The sequence below is a fragment of the Serinus canaria genome, chromosome Z (assembly GCF_022539315.1).
Source record: "Serinus canaria isolate serCan28SL12 chromosome Z, serCan2020, whole genome shotgun sequence".
NCBI classification, from domain to species: domain Eukaryota; kingdom Metazoa; phylum Chordata; class Aves; order Passeriformes; family Fringillidae; genus Serinus; species Serinus canaria.
This window is the reverse complement of record NC_066343.1, coordinates 68110799-68130125: the sequence shown is the minus strand read 5'-3', so window position 1 is coordinate 68130125 and position 19327 is coordinate 68110799. Positions and strand designations below refer to the sequence as shown.

Here is a 19327-nt window from a genome sequence, read left to right as displayed (position 1 = left end):
TCTCTTGTATATCCATAGTAAAGTAATACTGGTTGTAATGCTGTGACCTCCAAATCCTCTGAAGCACAAGGCAGGGGTGAAAAGAGGTGAAGAATGACAGAATGCTGAATGCGTCTCTAATTTTTCTCCTCACTAGCAAAAAAAGTCCACCCAAAACCTGTTATTGTAGAAAGAAAAGCCTTTGGAGCAAGGGATGTCTGTGTATCAGCTAATGCATTTATCCAAGCTAAAACTTTATATTTGGTCTGGTCGGAGGAGCCCATAATGATGAAGCTGACAAGTGCATCATGCAATAACGTGAAAATTTGCCTTTGTGTCTCAGATAGAAGCTTCTTGCTAGCAAATACCTTCTGACACAATGCTGGCTCCTGCAGTGAGCTGGAGGATGCTGGGCAGGAGCCAGCTGGTGGACACGTGTCAGACTTCACTAGTGCAGGATCAGAGACACTTTTCAGATGGGTGGTACACTGGGTGGGGCTGTGCATAATACAGTTGTGTGACTGTAGGGTTATACATCTAGACTAACACATTGCTGATTGGCTCTCCACACTAGGAGATGGTGCTGCTGATTTAGCTGCTTGCTTGGAAGCTGTACAGTCCAGCAGACTTGCTTGCTGCTGCTCAGTCTGCCTAGATTTACTGCCTGTGTCTAGCTCCAAGCAGGAGGGCTTACGATCAGTAAACAGTGAAAAACAAGTGACAAGGCTGCTAGAGTGCCTAGTTGGCTTCTGCATGGCAGCCAGCATAGATAAGATTTCAACTGCAGTTCCTGAGTGCTGCTATTCACCTTCCAGATGCCTGTGTCCCTTATTTAAAGAAAGGCTGCTCGTATGCCAGCTCAAGAAGTCTCGTCAGAGAGCTGCTACCTACCATGCTGGGAAAGGCAAAGTTGTGTAACACTGCAGCACAGTGCTAGGGTTTACACTTAAAATGCTATAAATATGCCTTTCCCCTTGCTGCTTATGAAAGAGGTGACTGCATCAAGACCTGCCCTGTGTTTTTAGCAGAACATGTGATGGGCTGTCCCTTGAGAAGCTTTCCTCTTGCATCCAGCCTGGCTTGCATAGGAAGAGAATCAAGGCAATTAGTCATTCACTGACTCATGAATGGTACTTGTTTAAGGAATTGGCTAAAAATAGTAAAAACAGGCTGAAGGAAAGGCTGTTATTGCACTGAGCTAGCTTGGACATCTCTTCAGTCAGCAGATAGAAATGGTACGGCTTGCTTCACAGAGCATCCAAACAATCTGCTGTGTTTTGGTAAAGATGCAAATGTTGGAATAAATAGGGGAGTTCACAGACACTCTGTCCAGCATTATTGAAAATTGGGATGTGTTTTGGCAGTGATAAATCACAGAACCTTAAAATTTTGGGAGGGACCTTAAAGATAATCCAGTTCCAACGCCCCTGCTGTGGGTAGGGACACCTCCCTCTAGACCAGGTTGCTCAAAACCCTATCCAGCCTGGCCTTGAACACTTGCAGGGGTGGGGCGTCTACAGATTTCTGGGCAACCTGTGCCAGTGTCTCACCACCTTCACAGTAAAGAATCTTCTCCTAATATCCAACTTCAATTTCTCCTCTTTCCATTTGTGCCCATTACTCTATAGTTCCTGATGATGAGTCCCTCTCCAGCTTCCATATAGGACCCTTCAGATGTTGGAGGGTTCCTATGGGGTTTCCACACAACCTTCTCTTTGCCGGGCTGAGCAGCCCCAACTTTCTCAGTCTTTCTGCATAGGGGAGGTGCTCCAGTTCTCTCAGCAACCTTGTGGCCTCCTGTGGCCTTGCTCCAGCATTTCCATGTCCTCTGTGCTGTGGTCACCAAAACTGTAGGCAGTAATCCAAGTGGGATGTCACAAGAGTGGAGGGGAGAATGACAACCCTGAACCTGTTGGCCACACTTGTTTGGATTTATCCCAGGATACATTTGGCTTTCTGGGCTGCAAGTCCTCACTGCCAGCTCACATAGAGTTACTCATCAAACATCACCCCCAGGCCTTCTCTGCCAGGCTGCTTTCAATCACCCACTTCTCTGTGGGTGAATTAGCCTGTGACATCCAGGTGTACAATCCAGGTGTAGGACCTCACCTGAGGTGCTACAATCCAGGTGTAGGATCTCACACTTTGTTTTGTTGAACATCATGAGGTTTGCAGAGTCCCACCTCTCCAGCCTGTCCAGGTCTCTCTAGGTGACATCCATTCCTTCCAGGGTGTAACTGTACTACAGAGCTCAGTGTCATCAGTGAATTTACTGAGGGTGCCCGTAATCCCAGTGTCAGTCAATCCCACTGATAAATTACCAGGATAAGTCTGAAGTATGTCATGCTGTCTCACATCGATGTGCCTGTGTAAATCTGCTTCAAGAAAACGTTAATTACTTACCCAGTAAAATTAAATTCCAAAATGTGAGATTGAACAAAATATTGAAAATGTCATAGACTAATTCAAGTCTTACTAAAAGAGACAGTCTTTTGGACCCTGAAGCCTGGCAAGGAGAGGTGCCCAAAATAACAACCCTCTAAGTATGAACTTGGAAATTCCAGGTATGATGCCAGAGATGCCAGTAATGTACCACGATACTTTGTATAAACAGTCTCAAATATTCCCGCCACTTCTCTAGCAAACTGTTTTTACAAATGGAAAGAGATGGAAAATTGCATTATCTGAGGTGGACAGAAGCTATCCTCATGTGAGAGCTTTACCAGTTCAGGTACCAGCATATGCTCAGTTATATGTACAGTGGGATATTTCAAGTCCCAGCTTCTACTCTGAAGCTAAAACGTAATGAGAGATGCATGATTTGGTTTAAACTTTAGATATGGTATCCCCAAGTATCTCTGGCTCCTTCAGAAAATATCAGGCTGCACAAGGAAATTTTAAGTTTCACACATTTGGAGTTATTCCTCCTATTTTGTCTAAATGGAGACATCAGTGTGTTTGTACAGATCTAAATAAGAACTGAGTCATCTGTTTCTGTCTGGAAAATAGTCACACAGAGTAGCCTCTCTGCTTAGCCCACAGACAGTGATCCCAATCTCAAGCCTGTGTCAAGTCTATGGGCAACCTGAAGGCATCAGATCCAAGAGCACAATCTCTACACGAAACCTTCAGCCATAGCAGAAACCTCCTAACATATGGCCTGTCACAGTCTCTGATATATTCCATATTCATCTTTATGTCTCCTAAAATCAGGCCTGATCCTGGAGTAAAGGTTAAATTGAGGGTGGAATCTTGTAATATTTCAGCATGGGAATTCCTGGGAAAATACATAAACCTCAATATGACATCAGCTTTCTTTCATGGGAATCTGAAATTGCTTTATTGTTTGTCTCCTGTGTCAAAGCTCAGTGAAGCTATTGAACCAACAGCTAGCCCTGTGAAAGAGGATCAAGTAATTCTGTTTGGTGGTGTGTCTTACATAGCTGCTGCTAATGCCCTTCTCAGTGATGAGATAGCAAACAAGAGCAAAAACTGAGTCAAAATGGGCAGGTTATAGTAAATACTTTGTTGTTTCAGGATGCCACTGTTTCTAACTCAATATCTGTTGCTAAATGCTGCATCTCCTTCACTGGTTGAAATGATAGCATTTTCTGTAGCATTTTGAAAAGTCAAATTCACAATCAAAACAGTGGAAATCGACCTGGCAGTTGTTAGCTGAGTGTAGGTGGTGCTCATGTAATCTGCCCCTCTACCTGCTTTGGTTTGGCTTGCATGACTTGCCAACAATCTCAGCTTTATGAACATTGCAGATAAGTATTTAATAACATTTTACTGTTAAAAGACATTCTGGTAAAAAGAAATCTAGTTTGTACCAGAGGAAGTCTTTCATTGAGAACAGCAGATTTAGTAGTGTTCTAGATAACTAAATTAGGAAATGTATACAAGATATGATTTAGTGTGAAACAAGAACGGGCTGGTGCCTGTCAAACCAGTCTCTTATTGTGTAAGCTAGCCTTACTTCTTGACTCATGATTCTTCTGCTGAATTTTGGCTCTGTCTTCTTTTTTGTTAGATGCTTCATGTCCTTCTCATGAGATCTAGCTCATTCTTCACATTCTGATCTTTGTGATTTAAATTCCTTATGAAACAGTGCAGGTAATGTGGGATGTAAGGGGTTTTCTGCTGTTGCTGTTCATATGGCTACTGCAGAACTAAGGGAGTTTTCAGAACTCAAAAGACTTGAGTGGTCTGGTCACTCATCTTGGATCAGGGTGTGCTCCTCCTATTCTCTGAAAGCACAACAGATGGCAATAAACTCTGATACACTGTTGCTGGGAAATGAAGCAATAGCTGGGTTTAAAGTACCAGGCTAGCACCGAGCTCTCCCACAAGAAATTGCTTAGGCCCTAAGTCACAAATGGAGCTGAAATAGCAGTGTTGGCCCTACATTTTACCTCACCAAGTAGTTGACAGTGCAGTGGGATTGCTGTAATGCTGTTTTACATGTTGTGAGCTGGATGATACTGAGGTGCTTTAAACCTCACTGATGTGAGAAACTGGCTGCTGGTACTGCCTGCTGACCTTGACTGAACATGCTTTCCAGCACATAGTGTTTAATATTGCATGCACTAATCCAGGCTTAATGCGGAAGAGGAGATTCTGTTAAATGAATGGTTTAATGTGTGATGCATCAGGAAAGGACATTTTGTGGGATTAGATACAACCACTTAACCTGGTAGTGGCCTGTAGTTCCTGTTCATCTTCAGTGTGTGGAGCAGTCAGCAGAAGCACAGTGGGGAACCTAGTTGTGCCTCTTAAGAAGGAAAGTGAGGAGTCCTTGTGCTGTCTGCAAGTCTGCCAGGGCAGGTGGGTGATCTGTAAGAGACCTTGGTAGTACTTGTATAGAGTCAATAGGAGCTTATCTGTGGGCTGGCTGCAGCAGATAATTACAAATAACAGCAAAATAATTTCAAAACTCAAACCACTTCCTTTGTATCTGATCTTAAATACAATTTGCTAAAGGTCCTTGCCCTCACTAATGCAGAGTTTTAGAAGGGCTGGCATTAAGCTTGCGATGTTTTGAAATAAAAGTAATCTCTAAATGGCACTTTCAGGAGCACCAAGCAGCTGCAATTTATGCTGGCCATTATAAAAGCTGCTGGTGTTCCCCATTACCGTCTAATCAGATCAGTTGTGATCCTGATGGTTTTCCAGGAAATGTGTGTGCTTCCCCCATAGCCTATCTGCTGGATAGGCAATGGATCATCATACTGGATAGGTACGATGGATTCAATATTCCTTCCCTTTCTTCCTAAAAATCAGGGTGTCAGTTTTGTCAGTTTGAAATGGCTGCAAAAAAATCAGTGTCAGTCAGACTCCTGAAGTATCATTTACAGCTAGACTGGAGCAAGGACTGAGGCCAGGAGGGAGTCTTGCCTGTGTTAGTCCCACTGGCCTCACTATTGCAGATCCAGACCAGGATGCTTGGCCACCTGGCACATGCTGGCTCATGTTCAGCCATTGTCAGCCAGCTCCCTTAGGTCCTTTCCTGCCAGGCAGCTTTCCAGCCTCTCTGCCCCAAGCCTAGAGTGCTTGGAGTAGTTGTGACACAAGTGTTTAGTCAAGTGTGTGGCAAGATCTCAAGAAACAAAGTTGCTGTAATAGTTATTTGTAGTAGACTATTCACTATCAGTGAATAATTTTCAGTCACATAAGATCTAGTGAGACTGTGTATTTTTCTGGCATACATAGCAGAACCTGTGCTTTCGTCTTATCCAACTTAAAGAAGATTAACAAACCTGAAGTGCAGTCTCTGTTGAAGATGCAGAGAAGCAGTAAAATAGGAAACAAAGTGACTATGCTGGTAGCAATATTCTTAAAATACATGCTATAGTGTAATTTAGAAGTTGAAGTTTTTGTAGTAGCTGTAAATGTCTGTAAAGGGCTGTATCTTCTGTCAGGCTGGACTTTTTAGAAGAGTATATTATTTTTCTACGGACCATAAGCATGACTATTTGCAAACTGGGGAAGGGAGGAATGGATTGATTGTGACTGGTCTTCACGTTTCTGTCTATTGAGTATCTTCAGTGATGTCAAGGAGCCATGGCATGCAGCTGGCTAAAATCAGCACCAAAATAGGATTACTTCTGTTCTGTTTAAGCTCAGTTTGAGGAGTCAGGCACATAGTAAATGAAGTAACTGTTTGGAACTCGCAGGGGGTAACTGCATATTTAGTCCTCCTAAATTAGGTTGCGTGGCTGTAACTGAGCTAACAACAAGCTCCATGAAAACTCTGTCACTCTCTACTACCTAGCAGCCTGGTTGAGTTTAACAGATTTTTTTTTGCCTTATATCAGTGAAATTGTAGGGAAAAACTGTTCTGTAAGATCTACTTAAAATCAGGTTGATTGCTTAATCTGGGGTGGGTTTTTTGTTGTTTTTTTTTGTTTGTTTGTTTGTTTGTTTTTTTTCCTTGTTTGGAATCAGGCTTTCAGTGGGAAAAAAAATGACCTCTAATTGTGGCTGTTGCTGCATTTTGCAAGCAGTCTTGCAGCTTGTCTTGGAAATTCTTGGCTTGCTTAACCCACACAGAAACTCAAATAGCATTCAGTGAGAGCAGAGTAGACTTACGTAACCTTCATGGTTTCTCTTGCAGAAGAGATGAGGTAATTCTCTCAGGCCTGTTTGTAATGGCCTGGAAAAGTGTTTGGTTTCACTTTCAAATCCTGGATGATCTCACCGTGGGGACTTGACAGTGGTGCTCTTTTTGTTTGGGAAAAATCCTTGCCTGTAATTCAAGGTTTTCTGTTTTGGGGGCTTTTGTCTCTGAAATCAGGTTGGAAGAGAAGCCTCACTTGCTTTATGTTCCAGTACAGAACCTCAGTGTGCTAAAGAGCTACAGATTAGTTAGAAATAGCTGATCACCATGTAATGTGACTGTTTTCTCTAAATGATATATATTACAGGGAAGCCAGGTTCTTAGCTTCCTGCACATGGAAGGAAAGATTTCTCTTATTTCTCCAGTTGCATTTTCTGTTCCTAGAGCTCAAGATAATCCTTCATGTGACACAACACTGCATTTCATAGTGATAGTTATTGTAGGCAGGTAGTTCTTCTCTAATAAAGAACTGTGTTTGTCAGGCAGGATTTAGAAATTTGGAACAGTTTTCCAGGATCTACAGTGTCCTCATGAGTCTGCAGCATGTACAGGGACATACTGGTGTCTCAGGCTCAGTTTCTGGAGTGGTCTTGCTGAGACAAATCCCTTGGGATTACACAATTTGAAAGCAGAGGGATTTTACTGGGAGGAATGTGACCTGCACTCCTTGAGCATCTATATGGGCTCTAAGCATGGCAGGGCTGTTAATCTACTGGCACAGTGCTTTTTGCTTTGGTCACCTGGAAGCTGTGGCTGTGTAGAAGACAGATTTTGCTAAGACATCTTGCAGGTAGCTCAACCCTAAGTTTTGCTGTCTCTTGCATTTTTTGTCCCAGTCCTTTTGCTGTTTTGTGTCTTAGATCTCACAAAACTGCATGTAAGCGCAGGAATGGGCTTTCTTGGGAAAACCCCAGTGTCTGGAGGAGTCTGCACCTACAGGATGCAAGCACTTGAGTTGGAATGATCATGCCCTGCCCTGGGTAGATCTCTGCTCTGCTCACAGTGCAGCATGTTGTGGACCCAGGCATGTCCTTGCTGCAGGAATGTGTGGTGACAAGAGCCATTCACTCACTGCTCTTGGAGCAATGGCATTTGTGCAACTGGCTTTGAACTATGGGATTGTTTAAGTGGATTATAAATCTCTTGGCTGTGCTTGTGCTGTGACAAATGACTGCGGGGTGAAGACTCAGTGCTGTTGTATCATGCCCACACACAGTCATGAGTAGTCATCTACAGACCGTAAGGCCATGCAAACTGGTAAATTTCTTTCATAAAGGTGAATATAAAGCCTTCTTTTCTTAACTATCTGGCACTCTGACCCCATAAAATTTGGGTTGTAGGGCAAAGGTGTGTGCTGGTAAGTAAAACTGTAGCCAGGTACTTAACAGTTCTGTAATCCATTTGTTTTGTCTTCTTCTGTGTACTATGGAGTAAAACTTTCCAAAGTTTCTCTTGTTGAGCAAGGGCCATGGTTAGGTACTTAATGGAGGAGAGTGACCTGGAATTCTGCTCTTACCATGTTGTCCTAGGGTGACTAGGTTTCCTCCTAAATTTGTCTCAAACCAGGATAAATATGAATCTTGCTTTTGGGATCTCTTCTTGCATTCTCTGTTTCAAGTGAAGCTGGCTGTGTTTGAAGGACCAGAAGATGCTTCTCTGGAGATCCCTTGCTGGGCTGGCAGTAGGACTTTTTGGTGGGTTGAGCAGTTCCAAGGAAAGGGGTTGTGCTCCACAGGGCAGCAAGCAGCATGCAAGTCCACCTTCCAGAGAGAAGTATTTTGGACACTTGATCAGCCCATATTCAGACTGCTGTGAATGGCAGGGCAGCACAGAGAAGTTAATTTCCAGTGCTAGGATCTCTGCAGCCTTCCCACAACCGACTTGACTCAGAGTTGTGCCCCACAGATAGATGTTGACTACTGAAAGATGTTTGCTGTCATTGCCCATAAATATTCCTCAAGGTGCACTGATTTATTAAACAGACACTGATGATATTGAGACTTCAAAAATGCCTGTGATGGCAAAACATGTAGTATTAGAAACACAGGTAGAGGGACCAGCTTAACTTTTGAAGAAAGACAAAATAACTAGAGCAAGTTATGTAACAATTTTATTTTCATCATGGGAAGAGTAATTTTGAATATTTGTACAGGCAAATATAAAACAGGTCTATTCAGCTTAGTAAACATTTTTTAGTCTGCTTTTGAACTCAGAAAGAGAGCAGTGCTCTCTCGAGTTAAAACTTTCCCAGTATATTTACTGTGTTTAACAACAGCTGTTGAATAGTGCTTCTTGAATTAGGACATGGTAAATGCATTTTGGCTTGTCTTCTGAGCATTACCAGCCCAGATGTTTTGATTTTTCTTATTCAGTTAGTGTTTTGCTCCTAAGAAATTGCATAGAGTTACACTGTGGGGCCACTTGGGCACTGGTTTATTAAATGAGCAATTTAGTAGCCTTAATGAATTTTTTTCCTCCAATCTTTTCACTGTAGTTATTGGTTGTTGTCTTTTTTGTTCTGTTTCATAGTTAAATTATTCTGCTTATTTTCAGGCTCACATTAAATTTCCTATTGACTATCCATATTCACCACCTACCTTCAGATTCCTGACCAAAATGTGGCACCCCAACATTTATGAGGTAAGGTGTTTTTAAAAAAATTTTTTCTGGGGTCTGGGGTGTGTGAGAGAGCTCTGCTTCCTTAAACTCAGTATGTGTATGGGTTACTTTCAGAGGGTAGTCAAGACTGTGGACTATCAGCAATTGGATCATAATGGAACTGCCCAGCAGGTCCAGGAGAGGAATGATTCTATATAGAGGCAGTTGGTTCAGTATCACCTTGTTCCATAGAGCTGTATTTGAAGGCTGAAGGCCTGTTTTGGTTCAAAACTTGACCTTTAGTGGAGGCCACTATAGTTTTGGGAGCTAAAGGATTTCAAAATGTTCCTTTTGGTGCAGGTCTCTCACCTTATTGCAGGTTTTCTTTTGAGAGGTTTTACAGACTTCCTTTGAACCCACCTGAAAACTGAAATGTCATTCTCTTCTATCCCATGAACATCTAAAGCCTTTAGTTGATGTCTTGGGCTTGGAAAGTCCTTTCTGATAAGTTCTTGCTGCTGAATGCCCAGCTTGGAATGGGTGTGCTTCAAATATCATGGTGAGAACTGCACTGATGGCTTAGTAATAAATGGCTAGAAACCTTGCCAAACTTCAGTGCAGAACAGAGTACTAGCCCACTTTAATTACTAACTGATCCAGGGAATTGCCCTAAGTCCAGGGACATCCTCACATCAGTTATCTGACAGTTTTCTGATGTGGGTTTTGTACTTGGCACAGGATCTTTCCTGTAGCCAAGGATGATGTTTCTCTTTAAGGCTCTATTTCAGTTACAGGGAATTTTGATCTATAAATAAAAGCAACTTTGAAATCTTCAGATAATTGCAGACACATACTCTGGGTATTGATTCTGAATCTGGAAACCCTCATGCAGGAGGTGAGTAGCAAATGGCTACCAAAATGAAATGTACAAAAACAAGCCTTGGAAAGGACCACTCCCAGTCCTGGTGAGAAAGATGAAAAATTGACAAGAAACAACTGAAGGCAGCAGGGGGAACTAACCCAAAACTTGATGTGTATATTTTGGGTTTGCTCTTCAAAGACACAAGCTCTCAGCTTTGTGCTTTGTGTTTATAGGAGTATTTCTTGTAGCTGAGGGAATCTGAAGCAGCTTGCAGGCTGTTTTGGAAACATTTAGGTAATGAAGATTAGGCACTGGAGTAGCTTCAGATGAAACTGAGACTATCTCAGCAAAGTCTTTGGTGTTTGAGGGTTTTCAGGAGGAGGGGGACAAAAAGCCCCTCTTACTGCAAGGAAAATGAAAGAAAGTAGCAGTTTAGAGAATCTGCTGGTAGGACCAGATGAAGGGGCTGGGGCTGACATTCCAGTTCTGAGCAATGAGACTTGAGCAATGTGTGTTTTTCCCATCTCTGGTTTACTTGGGTCATCTAATTGAACTCTGGTAAAACTGCATTCACTTGCTCTTTATTTTTATGACATAACAGTTCTCAGTCCTGACAGAAATGGAGGATATACCTCAATGGCAGATAAATACCCCATTCTCCTTGTTTATGTCTTTCAAAAATGCATGTAAGAAAGGGCTTGGCCCCTGACTATCCTGGTCCCTAGAATTTTGTGCTGACTTCATCAGGCCCCATTAAACCTTTACCCGTCCAGATGCTTAAAGCAGTGCAGTTCCCAAACATGTAAAGCTGATTGTGACAAGACAAAAACTTCTCACATCATTGCTTTCCTCTATCTTCATTTTGCCAAATATCTGCTTGTTCACGTGCTGCTGACCTGATTGCTTCAGGAACTTTTCCCAAGTGCTGAGATACTTCCTGTGGCCACTAGCATTGCATTCTTCCAGGAAAAGGTTAAAGGAAAAACTAATGGAAATTATTAGTGATAGCAGAGTAAACTGAGCATAATCTAATATGAATAAAGTTAACTTCAGCTTGGAGTGATACTAAAAAAATTCAAGATTTCACAAGCCTGTTGGGGTCCTAAAAGGGAAACTGCTTTCTTAAAGCAAGCTGTTCCAGCAATGTAAGTATGTGCTTTGGAATTCAGCAGCTCCAGGTGCTGCCTTGCTGTGTTCTTGACTAAAACCTGCTTCAAAGTGACAAAGGCCTGCTAGATTAGCATACCTGGCATGAATAGTGCACTGCTGAAATCTGGATAACAGATCACAACCCCCCAGGTGAGCTGCTGCTATCTGTAGCTGTGATCACTGGCCTGGGCTCAAAGGCACAGATGCTGTTGCTGTGAGCTCTGTGCTCTGAGCAGTGTTGGAAAGATGTGAGACCAGGTGTGTGGGAAGCTTCCAGCCTGGAGTCCTGAACAGAGCTGATCCTCTCATCAGTCTGTGCCCTGGACTGGGGTGACAAGAGAGAGTATGAGTGCTACCCTACAGCTGGCTGCAAAGCTCATGGGGCCTGGAGAGGCCAATATCTGCTGGCCAGCCTCAGGCCTCATCTGCACCTTCACCCCATCCTGCAGTAAGGCTCTGGTTCCATGTGAGTCTCTGGAGTCTGCCTCAGTGGAGGATATCAGCTGGGGTGGATACTGCTCCAGCCCTCCTACAAAGCAATTGTGTCAGAGTGCAGTTGCTGATGGAGAATTGGGTTGACAGCTTTTCTAAATAGTCATTATGGAGCTTTAAATCTATATTCAGGCCATAACACTGGTGAGTAGAATGCATATTGAGGATTATGTGGTTGTATGGCTTCCATATGCTGCCAGAATATTCTTCCTTTTGCATGCTGGAAGAGATTTTCAGTGAAACCATCAGAGAGTATCTCCTGCTTTTTCATCTGGTATTTTGAACAGCTGTGTCCTAGGGGAGCTGTGTAAGCCTGCCCCACACCATCTGTTCAAGGTCCTTGTGTCCTGGGAGACATGATGTTTTCATACCTGAGCTAGTAGATGGTGATTAAACCCCTCAATTCAAAAATTTCCTCTAGCTAGCTCAAGCTACCAGTGGGAACACAAATTTTCTTGAACCCTACTTGGGATCTCCTGTGATTAAACTGTATGTCTCTGTGACAGTCATACTTGCTATCTGGAGACCAATCTAGTTTTATGTTACATTATTACTATTTTTGCATACTTCAGTACATTCTTTAAACCTCTTGATTTAATATTGGAGGGTTTTGCCAGTTTGCAGGCTAGCCCTTGGCTGTAAAGTAGATCCAGGAAGAATTCAGAACCATTTCCAGCTGTTGTTGGTTTTTGCTGGCACTTGGATGTTCATATCAGCAAAAATAAACTGATCAGAACACAGTCTGAGTGGTGGATTTGAGTCATCAGGCCTCAGCCTCCAGCTGAGCTATTATCAGTGCTTTTTTCTGTCTTGCAGAATGGAGATGTATGTATTTCAATTCTTCACCCACCTGTAGATGACCCACAAAGTGGAGAGCTACCATCAGAGAGGTGGAACCCTACCCAAAATGTCAGGTAACTGTGAAGATGTTGTGCGGTGGTGACCTCAAAGGCCTGCCATCTCTACAAGAGCTAAGAGTTATGGTGGGAGAGGTTTGGGAGGGAATTTAAGGTTTTGCGGGGCTTAGAGCTTGAATCAAGTGGGAACCAGACATACCAGTCTGTCTGAACATACTGGGCTGACAGTGCAGAGCCTTCTGTCCTATTCACAGGGTTTCATACTCCAAAGGCAAGTTATTTCAAATGTTGAAGCCTGTTTCAGTCACTGTTATCTTCTTCAAAGTTCTTCCACACTAGTGGAAAAGTGTGTGTAATGGGTTCCAGGTGCATACCAAACTGCTCTGTCACTCCCCTTCCCTGCGGGGCAGGGGAGCGGAAAACAACATGGAAAACAACTTCTATGTTTGAGATAAGGCAGTTTACTAAAGTAATAGTAAAAGCTTCATCACATGAGCAAAGGGGAAAAAAATTAGTCTCTACTTACCATTGGTGAGCAATGTTCAGCCACTTCGTGGGGAGTAGGGCTTCAGTGCATGTAGCAGTTGCTTCAGAAGGGAAATGCTGTGATATAACAAATGTCCCCCATTTCTCCTCTCTCACTTAGCTTTTGTGTCTGACCTGATGTTATATGGTATGGAATATCCCTTTGGCTAAGCTGGACCAGCTGGCCTGGTTGTGTCCCATCTTAGGATCTTGCCGTTTCTCAGCTCCCTTACGGGGGAGTGGGGAATGTTAGAGACAGTGCTGATGCTGTGCCAGCACTGCTCAGCAGTAGCCGAAACAATTGCATATTATCCTACCTTTCTAACTATGAATGGAAAGCACTGAGGGCTGCTAAGAGCTGCTAAGAGAAAACAAGCTACAGCTCAGCAAACTCAATACAATCTCCACTCTTTATTCCATACCACTTGTGTCATGTTTAGATCCTACATAATATATTTATCTTACAACTGTTCCACCATATTTCTTTCTCATTACTGGAATCCCTTCTTACCCACACATACAGCCCAAACTACATCCTTGAACCATCTCTTTACCAAACATACATTTTCATTAACCTGTCCTTTCACAGATGGATATTATTCTCCTGTTTCATGGCTTCCTCCACCCCTCCACATCCATGACTTTTGCTCTACCCCATCAGGATGGGTGGTCAGGACAGGAGAAGCAGCACACTTGATCATTTGTCACCAGCCTGGCTCACATCATCATCACATTCTCCTTGCTCCTCACAAAATTTATTCTTTGTCAGGTTGTGTTGTTCCCATTCCTTTACTTCTGCGACATAAAACTCACACAGTTTGTTTTTCCCCCAAGGTTGAATCTCCTTGAGGCACACACTGGGTCTCCCCATCCTTCCACATTACCTGCCAAGTACACCCAGGTCCTTGGGTAAAGACAATCCTACCAATGTATTTGCCTTTTCCCATGGGAGGAGAATCCACACTGACTTCCCCAGCCACTTTCCTGTGCATAGTGCAGGGACCTTATCTCCTCCCACAGTGTCTGTGGGTGTAGTTTGGGCAGTATCAGTGCAGTTAGCAGATCCCCTAGCACTGACCAGCCAAGTAGCTTCTGCAAAATTTGCATCCCAGTGCTTCCATGTCCCATTACCTAAAACTTTTAACAGTCTTCAGCATTTCTCAGTCTTTCCAGGGGCTTGTTGGTGGTAAGGGATGTGATATATTCTCTCAATGTTTCTTTGCTTTGGAGTTTATGAGATGATTTTGAAAATTACTCCCATTGCCTGATTCAGTTCTCTCTAGGGTACCATGTCACCACAAAATGTGTCTGTCAAGACCTGAGATTGTGTTCCAAGCAGTGGAATGGTTTACTGGGTACATTTCCAGCTAGTTGTTGCCTCTGACATAGCGAGTATGTAACTCTTGCCTCAGCATGTTTGTGGCTCAGTGTAATCTATTTGCCAGGCCTTACCACACTGGAAACCCAGCCACCGCCCTCTATTCCAGGGATATTTCACTCGTGTGGCTCACTTGATGGCAGCACATCTTTCACATTTGTGGATAATTTGGGTGATGGCCTCTGTGGTCAGGTCCATCCCTCAGTCATGAGCCCATCTGTGTGTTGCACCCCTTCCTAGGTATCCTGATGTGGCCTGGGGCAAGAAATAGCTCACCCTTTTGCTCCCAGCCTTAGTCTACCTGAGCTATTCCAGTCTTCACAACCTTACTTTGTTCATTGTTCTGATGTTCTTTGGCAGCAGATAAGTACCAGGAGGCATCACTCACCAAACACCATCATGGACAAAATAGGCTAGAATTAGAGATATTAATTAAATTTGTTACCAACAAAATCAGAGCAGGAGAATGAGAAATAAAATAAGACCTTAAAAACACCTTCCCCCCCACCCCTCCCTCATTTCCAGCTCCCCCCCGCTACCACAGCAGTGTATGGCGGCAGTGGAATGGGGATTATTGTCAGTTCATCACACATTGTTTCTCCTGCTGCTAAGGATGAGGAGTGTTCCCCTGCTGCACCATTGGATCCCTCCCACAGTGTGCCAGTTCTGCATTAACTCTGCCAGCATGAGTCCACCCCATGGGCAGTAGTCTTCCCCAAACTGCTGTAGTGTGGGTCACACTTCCACAGGATGGAGTCCTTCAAGAACAAGCTGCTCCAGTGAGAGCTGCTCTCTCCATGCATTTCCCACAGGATCACAGCCTCCTTTGGGCATCCCCTGCTCCAGCCTGGGCTCCCCCCGGGGCTGCAGGTGGAACTCTGCTCCCCTGTGCCCTCCCTGGGCTGCCTCACCATTGTCTTGATCACAGGCTGCAGGGGAATCTCTGTTCCAGTACCTGGAGCAGCTCCTGCCTCTCCTTCTACACTGCCCTGGCTGTCTGCAGGGTTGTTCCTCTCACATGTTCTCACTCTGTTCTTCTCTGGACACGATTAAAACTTTTTTCTTATTAAGTATGTTATCACAGAGACATTACCACCCTTTCCAGTTGTCCTAGCCTTGACCAGTGGCACATTTGTCCTTGGAGCTGCCAGGCTCTGCCAGACATAGAGGAAGTTTCTGGCTGCTTCTCACAGAAGCCACTCTTGTAGCACCTTGGCTAATAAAACTAGGCCCTGCAAATCCAATACAGGATGTTTTTGAGTATTCTGACCAGTAGAAGCAACTTTGCAGAGTTCTGCCTGTTGTTTGCCTTCCATTGTCTGTCTGTCTCCTGTCCTCCTGAGTGGTGTTGGGAACAGCTGTTGGTTTTCTTCCTGACAAAATACAAAGGATCACTAAATACCAGAGACATTCAAGGCCTAACCTGTCCATGTTTTTGAAACAGCTGAATTTCATTCTCATTACAGGACACTCAGATAAAGAATCAACTAGGTGACAAGCCTTAACTCAAAGTAAGGAGACAGCTTTGGGCATTAATTACATATATCGCACATACATTTTGGGTATTTCATTATACTCAACCCTAGAGACTGACACGGAACTTTGCATGGTGCTTGTTCTCTAATTTCTGCTGTCCCTCGCCACAGTTGCAGTTTTTGGTGCTCATGCTCTTGAATTGTCTTGGGCTTAAAGGTGATAGGTCAAAACATTTCTCAGCAAATGAATGTACCAGCAAATGAAAATAAAACTGGTCCTTCACTTCTAGCCTGCTACCACCATCACCAGCTGGGCAGAGTGCCAGCAGAAGCACATCCCACTGGGGTCCCATCTGGCTTGGGAAAGCTCCAAAGTGTGAGACAGGAGGCAGAGGGGCCGAAGATGTGGGAAGGAGCTGTTCTTCTGCTGCTGAATTCTGTAAATCCTGCCAAGTGTTGACTCTTCCCCACAGATGAGCGGTGTTGAAATGTCTGAAGGGGAAAATTCATTCTTCAACTGTGAGAGTTCACCTGTGCTTCTGAGGGTGTCAAGCAGGCTCATTTACTTTTTGAAACACAATCAGTATGGACTTCCCCATCACTGGGAGCTAGGTGATGCAGGCATAAGTAAACACAGCAAAACCCAGCAAGATGTGAAAGAATGCAGCTCTGATGTGTTTGACAGAGAATACTGCTTCCTGTGTCCCATGGAGCTGAGTGAGTGGTAGAAGGCTTGGGGTTGAGGCTCTCTGATCATTTTAATTGTCCTTCTCCACATCTCCCCTGTCTCCCCTGCCCTTGAACTGCACAGGCCAGGACTCTACACAGTATTCAAGGTACTGTACACCTGTATCTTCTGCAGATAGGTGATGAACTGTCTGCCTATTACTTTGTTTCTTGAGGATTTCCATTTGTCTTGGGGTTTTTTTGCTGCCTGGAATCTGGGCAAATTGCACAAACAGCTTGATCCAGTAACATATCAGTGCGGCCTAGGCTAAAACTTTTGACTTTATACCAGAAGGCAAAAATGCACTTGGACCAATCTATACCTACTTCTTGAGGTGGCTCTGAGAGGTAAAATGTGGATAATAGCTGGAATTAAAAAAAAAATTCCTTTTTCAGCAAGGAGTATAATAGGATGTGCTGGTTGGGAACACCTGCTACTCTACATCATGTCACTTTGGGAAGAAACTGATCAGTGTCTGGGCCTTCTTACATTGATACAGGAGAGAAAACAAGAACAGGTCTGTTTCCTTGAGCCTCTGCTGGCTGCTCTTCCATGCTACAGCAGCCTTGTCTGAAGGGGAGACAGATCCCTACAATATCCCAGAGACTCAGCCCATACCCAGCCCATGCAGTTTGCATCTGGTGCTGAGGTTTTCAGTCCCTCATGGTTTAATTTTTTTTGGTATTAGTCCTGTCAGATCCCCTGTGCTGGGATGCCTTTCTGTTACTGTACCTTGGCCAACAGGTTTGAGTTGGAGGACACTGTCCAGCTCTTAAAGATACCAGCAGTGATGGAGCTGGTCTAATGTGCTGGATGGGAAGGAAGAGCTCAGAGAGCTTCACTTCTAATACAGCTGTCTTGGTGTATTTAAGAAGCAATAACTTTGGTGTCTGGACACCACAGTGAAAATTGGCTTTTCCTCACTGTTGATGGAAATGTGGTAGAGCAGATGCTAAATCCAGATATTAATTCCTGTCCTTGGCCTTCCCTAGACTTTGTTTGCTCTGCAGAAAGCTTCTGCATGATGCTGGAGCTGACATGTTGGCCTGTTTGCAGAGAATTAAAGGCTATTAAATGAATTCTTGAGATGAAATAGAAAATGATGCCTTATGCCCATCATTCCAATCCAATGAGACAGTTTCTTCCAGAGCTGCTGTTCTCTTTTCATACAGAATTATGTAATTTAGAAAATGAATTGTATAAGACTCTCTTGATAGCTGTGCTGAACAGTCTGTTCAGATACAAGTGTTTATTTTCAAAACCTTTCAAGATACTCAGTATCCAAATGACCAAGCATTTCCTGGAATTGTACCCAGATATATGATCTGGTAGATGTGCTCTGAACATGCCCCTGAATCAGTGTGAACACGACTGTGGCTCCCAGTCCCCTTTAATCAAGGTCTGCAAAGTGGCTCTTGGGTAATGCTGTGTTTCAAGAGCTATTCCCTGTCCCTTGTTTGTCCCTTCCACTCAAAAGAGAAGCTGTTGCTGGCAGGACCACTGGGATGGGTGATGCTGTCATGGTAGCAGCTACAGCTGGTGGCTGGGTATGGGTGTTTGTGCTAGTTGAGGCACAGTGTGAGCAGCTAAGGCTGCAACTCTCAAGTGCAGGGTTCTAGGACCTGCTAGAGAAAGCTGTGGACAAAGGGATGGTGTTTGCAGCTAGTAAATGCCAGCAGAGCTGGGCCGCTGGCTGGAAATCCTGGAAGACTGACTGACTGTCTGTCTGCCTGCCTGCCTGCCAGAGGTTACATGACTGGCTCATGTTGGCTCTGCTGAGTACCAGCAGCTGAATCCCACTGGGCCCTGGCACCTTGCCTGGGCATTGAAAAACATCCACAGTCTTCCCCATGCTGTGCTTGAGAGCTGCTGCTGCAGCCTGGGTGGGGCACAAACTGAGGAGTGGAGAGTCCTGCCCTATCTCAGCCTCCCAACCACCTGGCAGGACAGGGGAAAAGTAGTGCAGCCTTTTCTACTGGCCTTGGGTCATAGTGGTCCTTCTCCCTGTGCAGGGCAGGCAAACAGCCTGGCCTGGCTTCCTGCTGGAGGCTGCAAGCCACCAGGAACAGCTCACAGGGCAGAGTTCCAGCCTCACGCCATCTGTGGATAGTTCAGCAGACAAGCTGAATTCTGGTCTGATTGTAGCTTTCTGTGCTGCCCTGTCCCAAGCACAGACACAATGGTCTGTAGTCAGATGAGGTTTGTGTTGTATCACTTTCCCTACACCAGTGTCCAGGGCCTGAGGTTCATGAATACTTGTTCTCACTTAAAAACACTGTCCTCAGCTTAAGACTTGACTTCAAACAAGTTTATGATGCAGCACCTAAAGAAGTTGTGGATATCCAGAATCCATGAATGCATTAGTTCTGACTCTGCTGTTGTGGTTACCTCTTTCAGGACTATCTTACTGAGTGTAATCTCTTTGCTTAATGAGCCCAACACATTCTCCCCAGCCAATGTGGATGCGTCAGTCATGTTCAGGAAATGGAGGGACAGTAAAGGAAAAGACAAGGAGTATGCTGAAATCATAAGGTAAGCTTTGCCAGTTGTGATGCTGGGCTACCAGCATTCTGCTTTAAATCCTATCAAACAGGCTGCTTCCAGAATTTGCTGAAACCAGCTTCTTGCAGCAGAATGTAATTTGGAAATTAACTTCAGTCTCTTAT

The 19327-nt window shown here is 44.1% G+C and overlaps 1 protein-coding gene across 1 annotated transcript in view; it reads left to right on the top strand.

Annotated features, from left to right (window-relative positions):
• Positions 1 to 19327, top strand: part of UBE2R2 (ubiquitin conjugating enzyme E2 R2) — a 52201-nt gene that overhangs the window by 30706 nt on the left and 2168 nt on the right. Inside the window, exons 2-4 of the mRNA XM_030237105.2 lie at positions 9152 to 9238; positions 12516 to 12613; positions 19059 to 19193. Coding sequence (XP_030092965.2) covers positions 9152 to 9238; positions 12516 to 12613; positions 19059 to 19193 — 320 coding nt within the window. The remainder of the gene's footprint in view (positions 1 to 9151; positions 9239 to 12515; positions 12614 to 19058; positions 19194 to 19327) is intronic.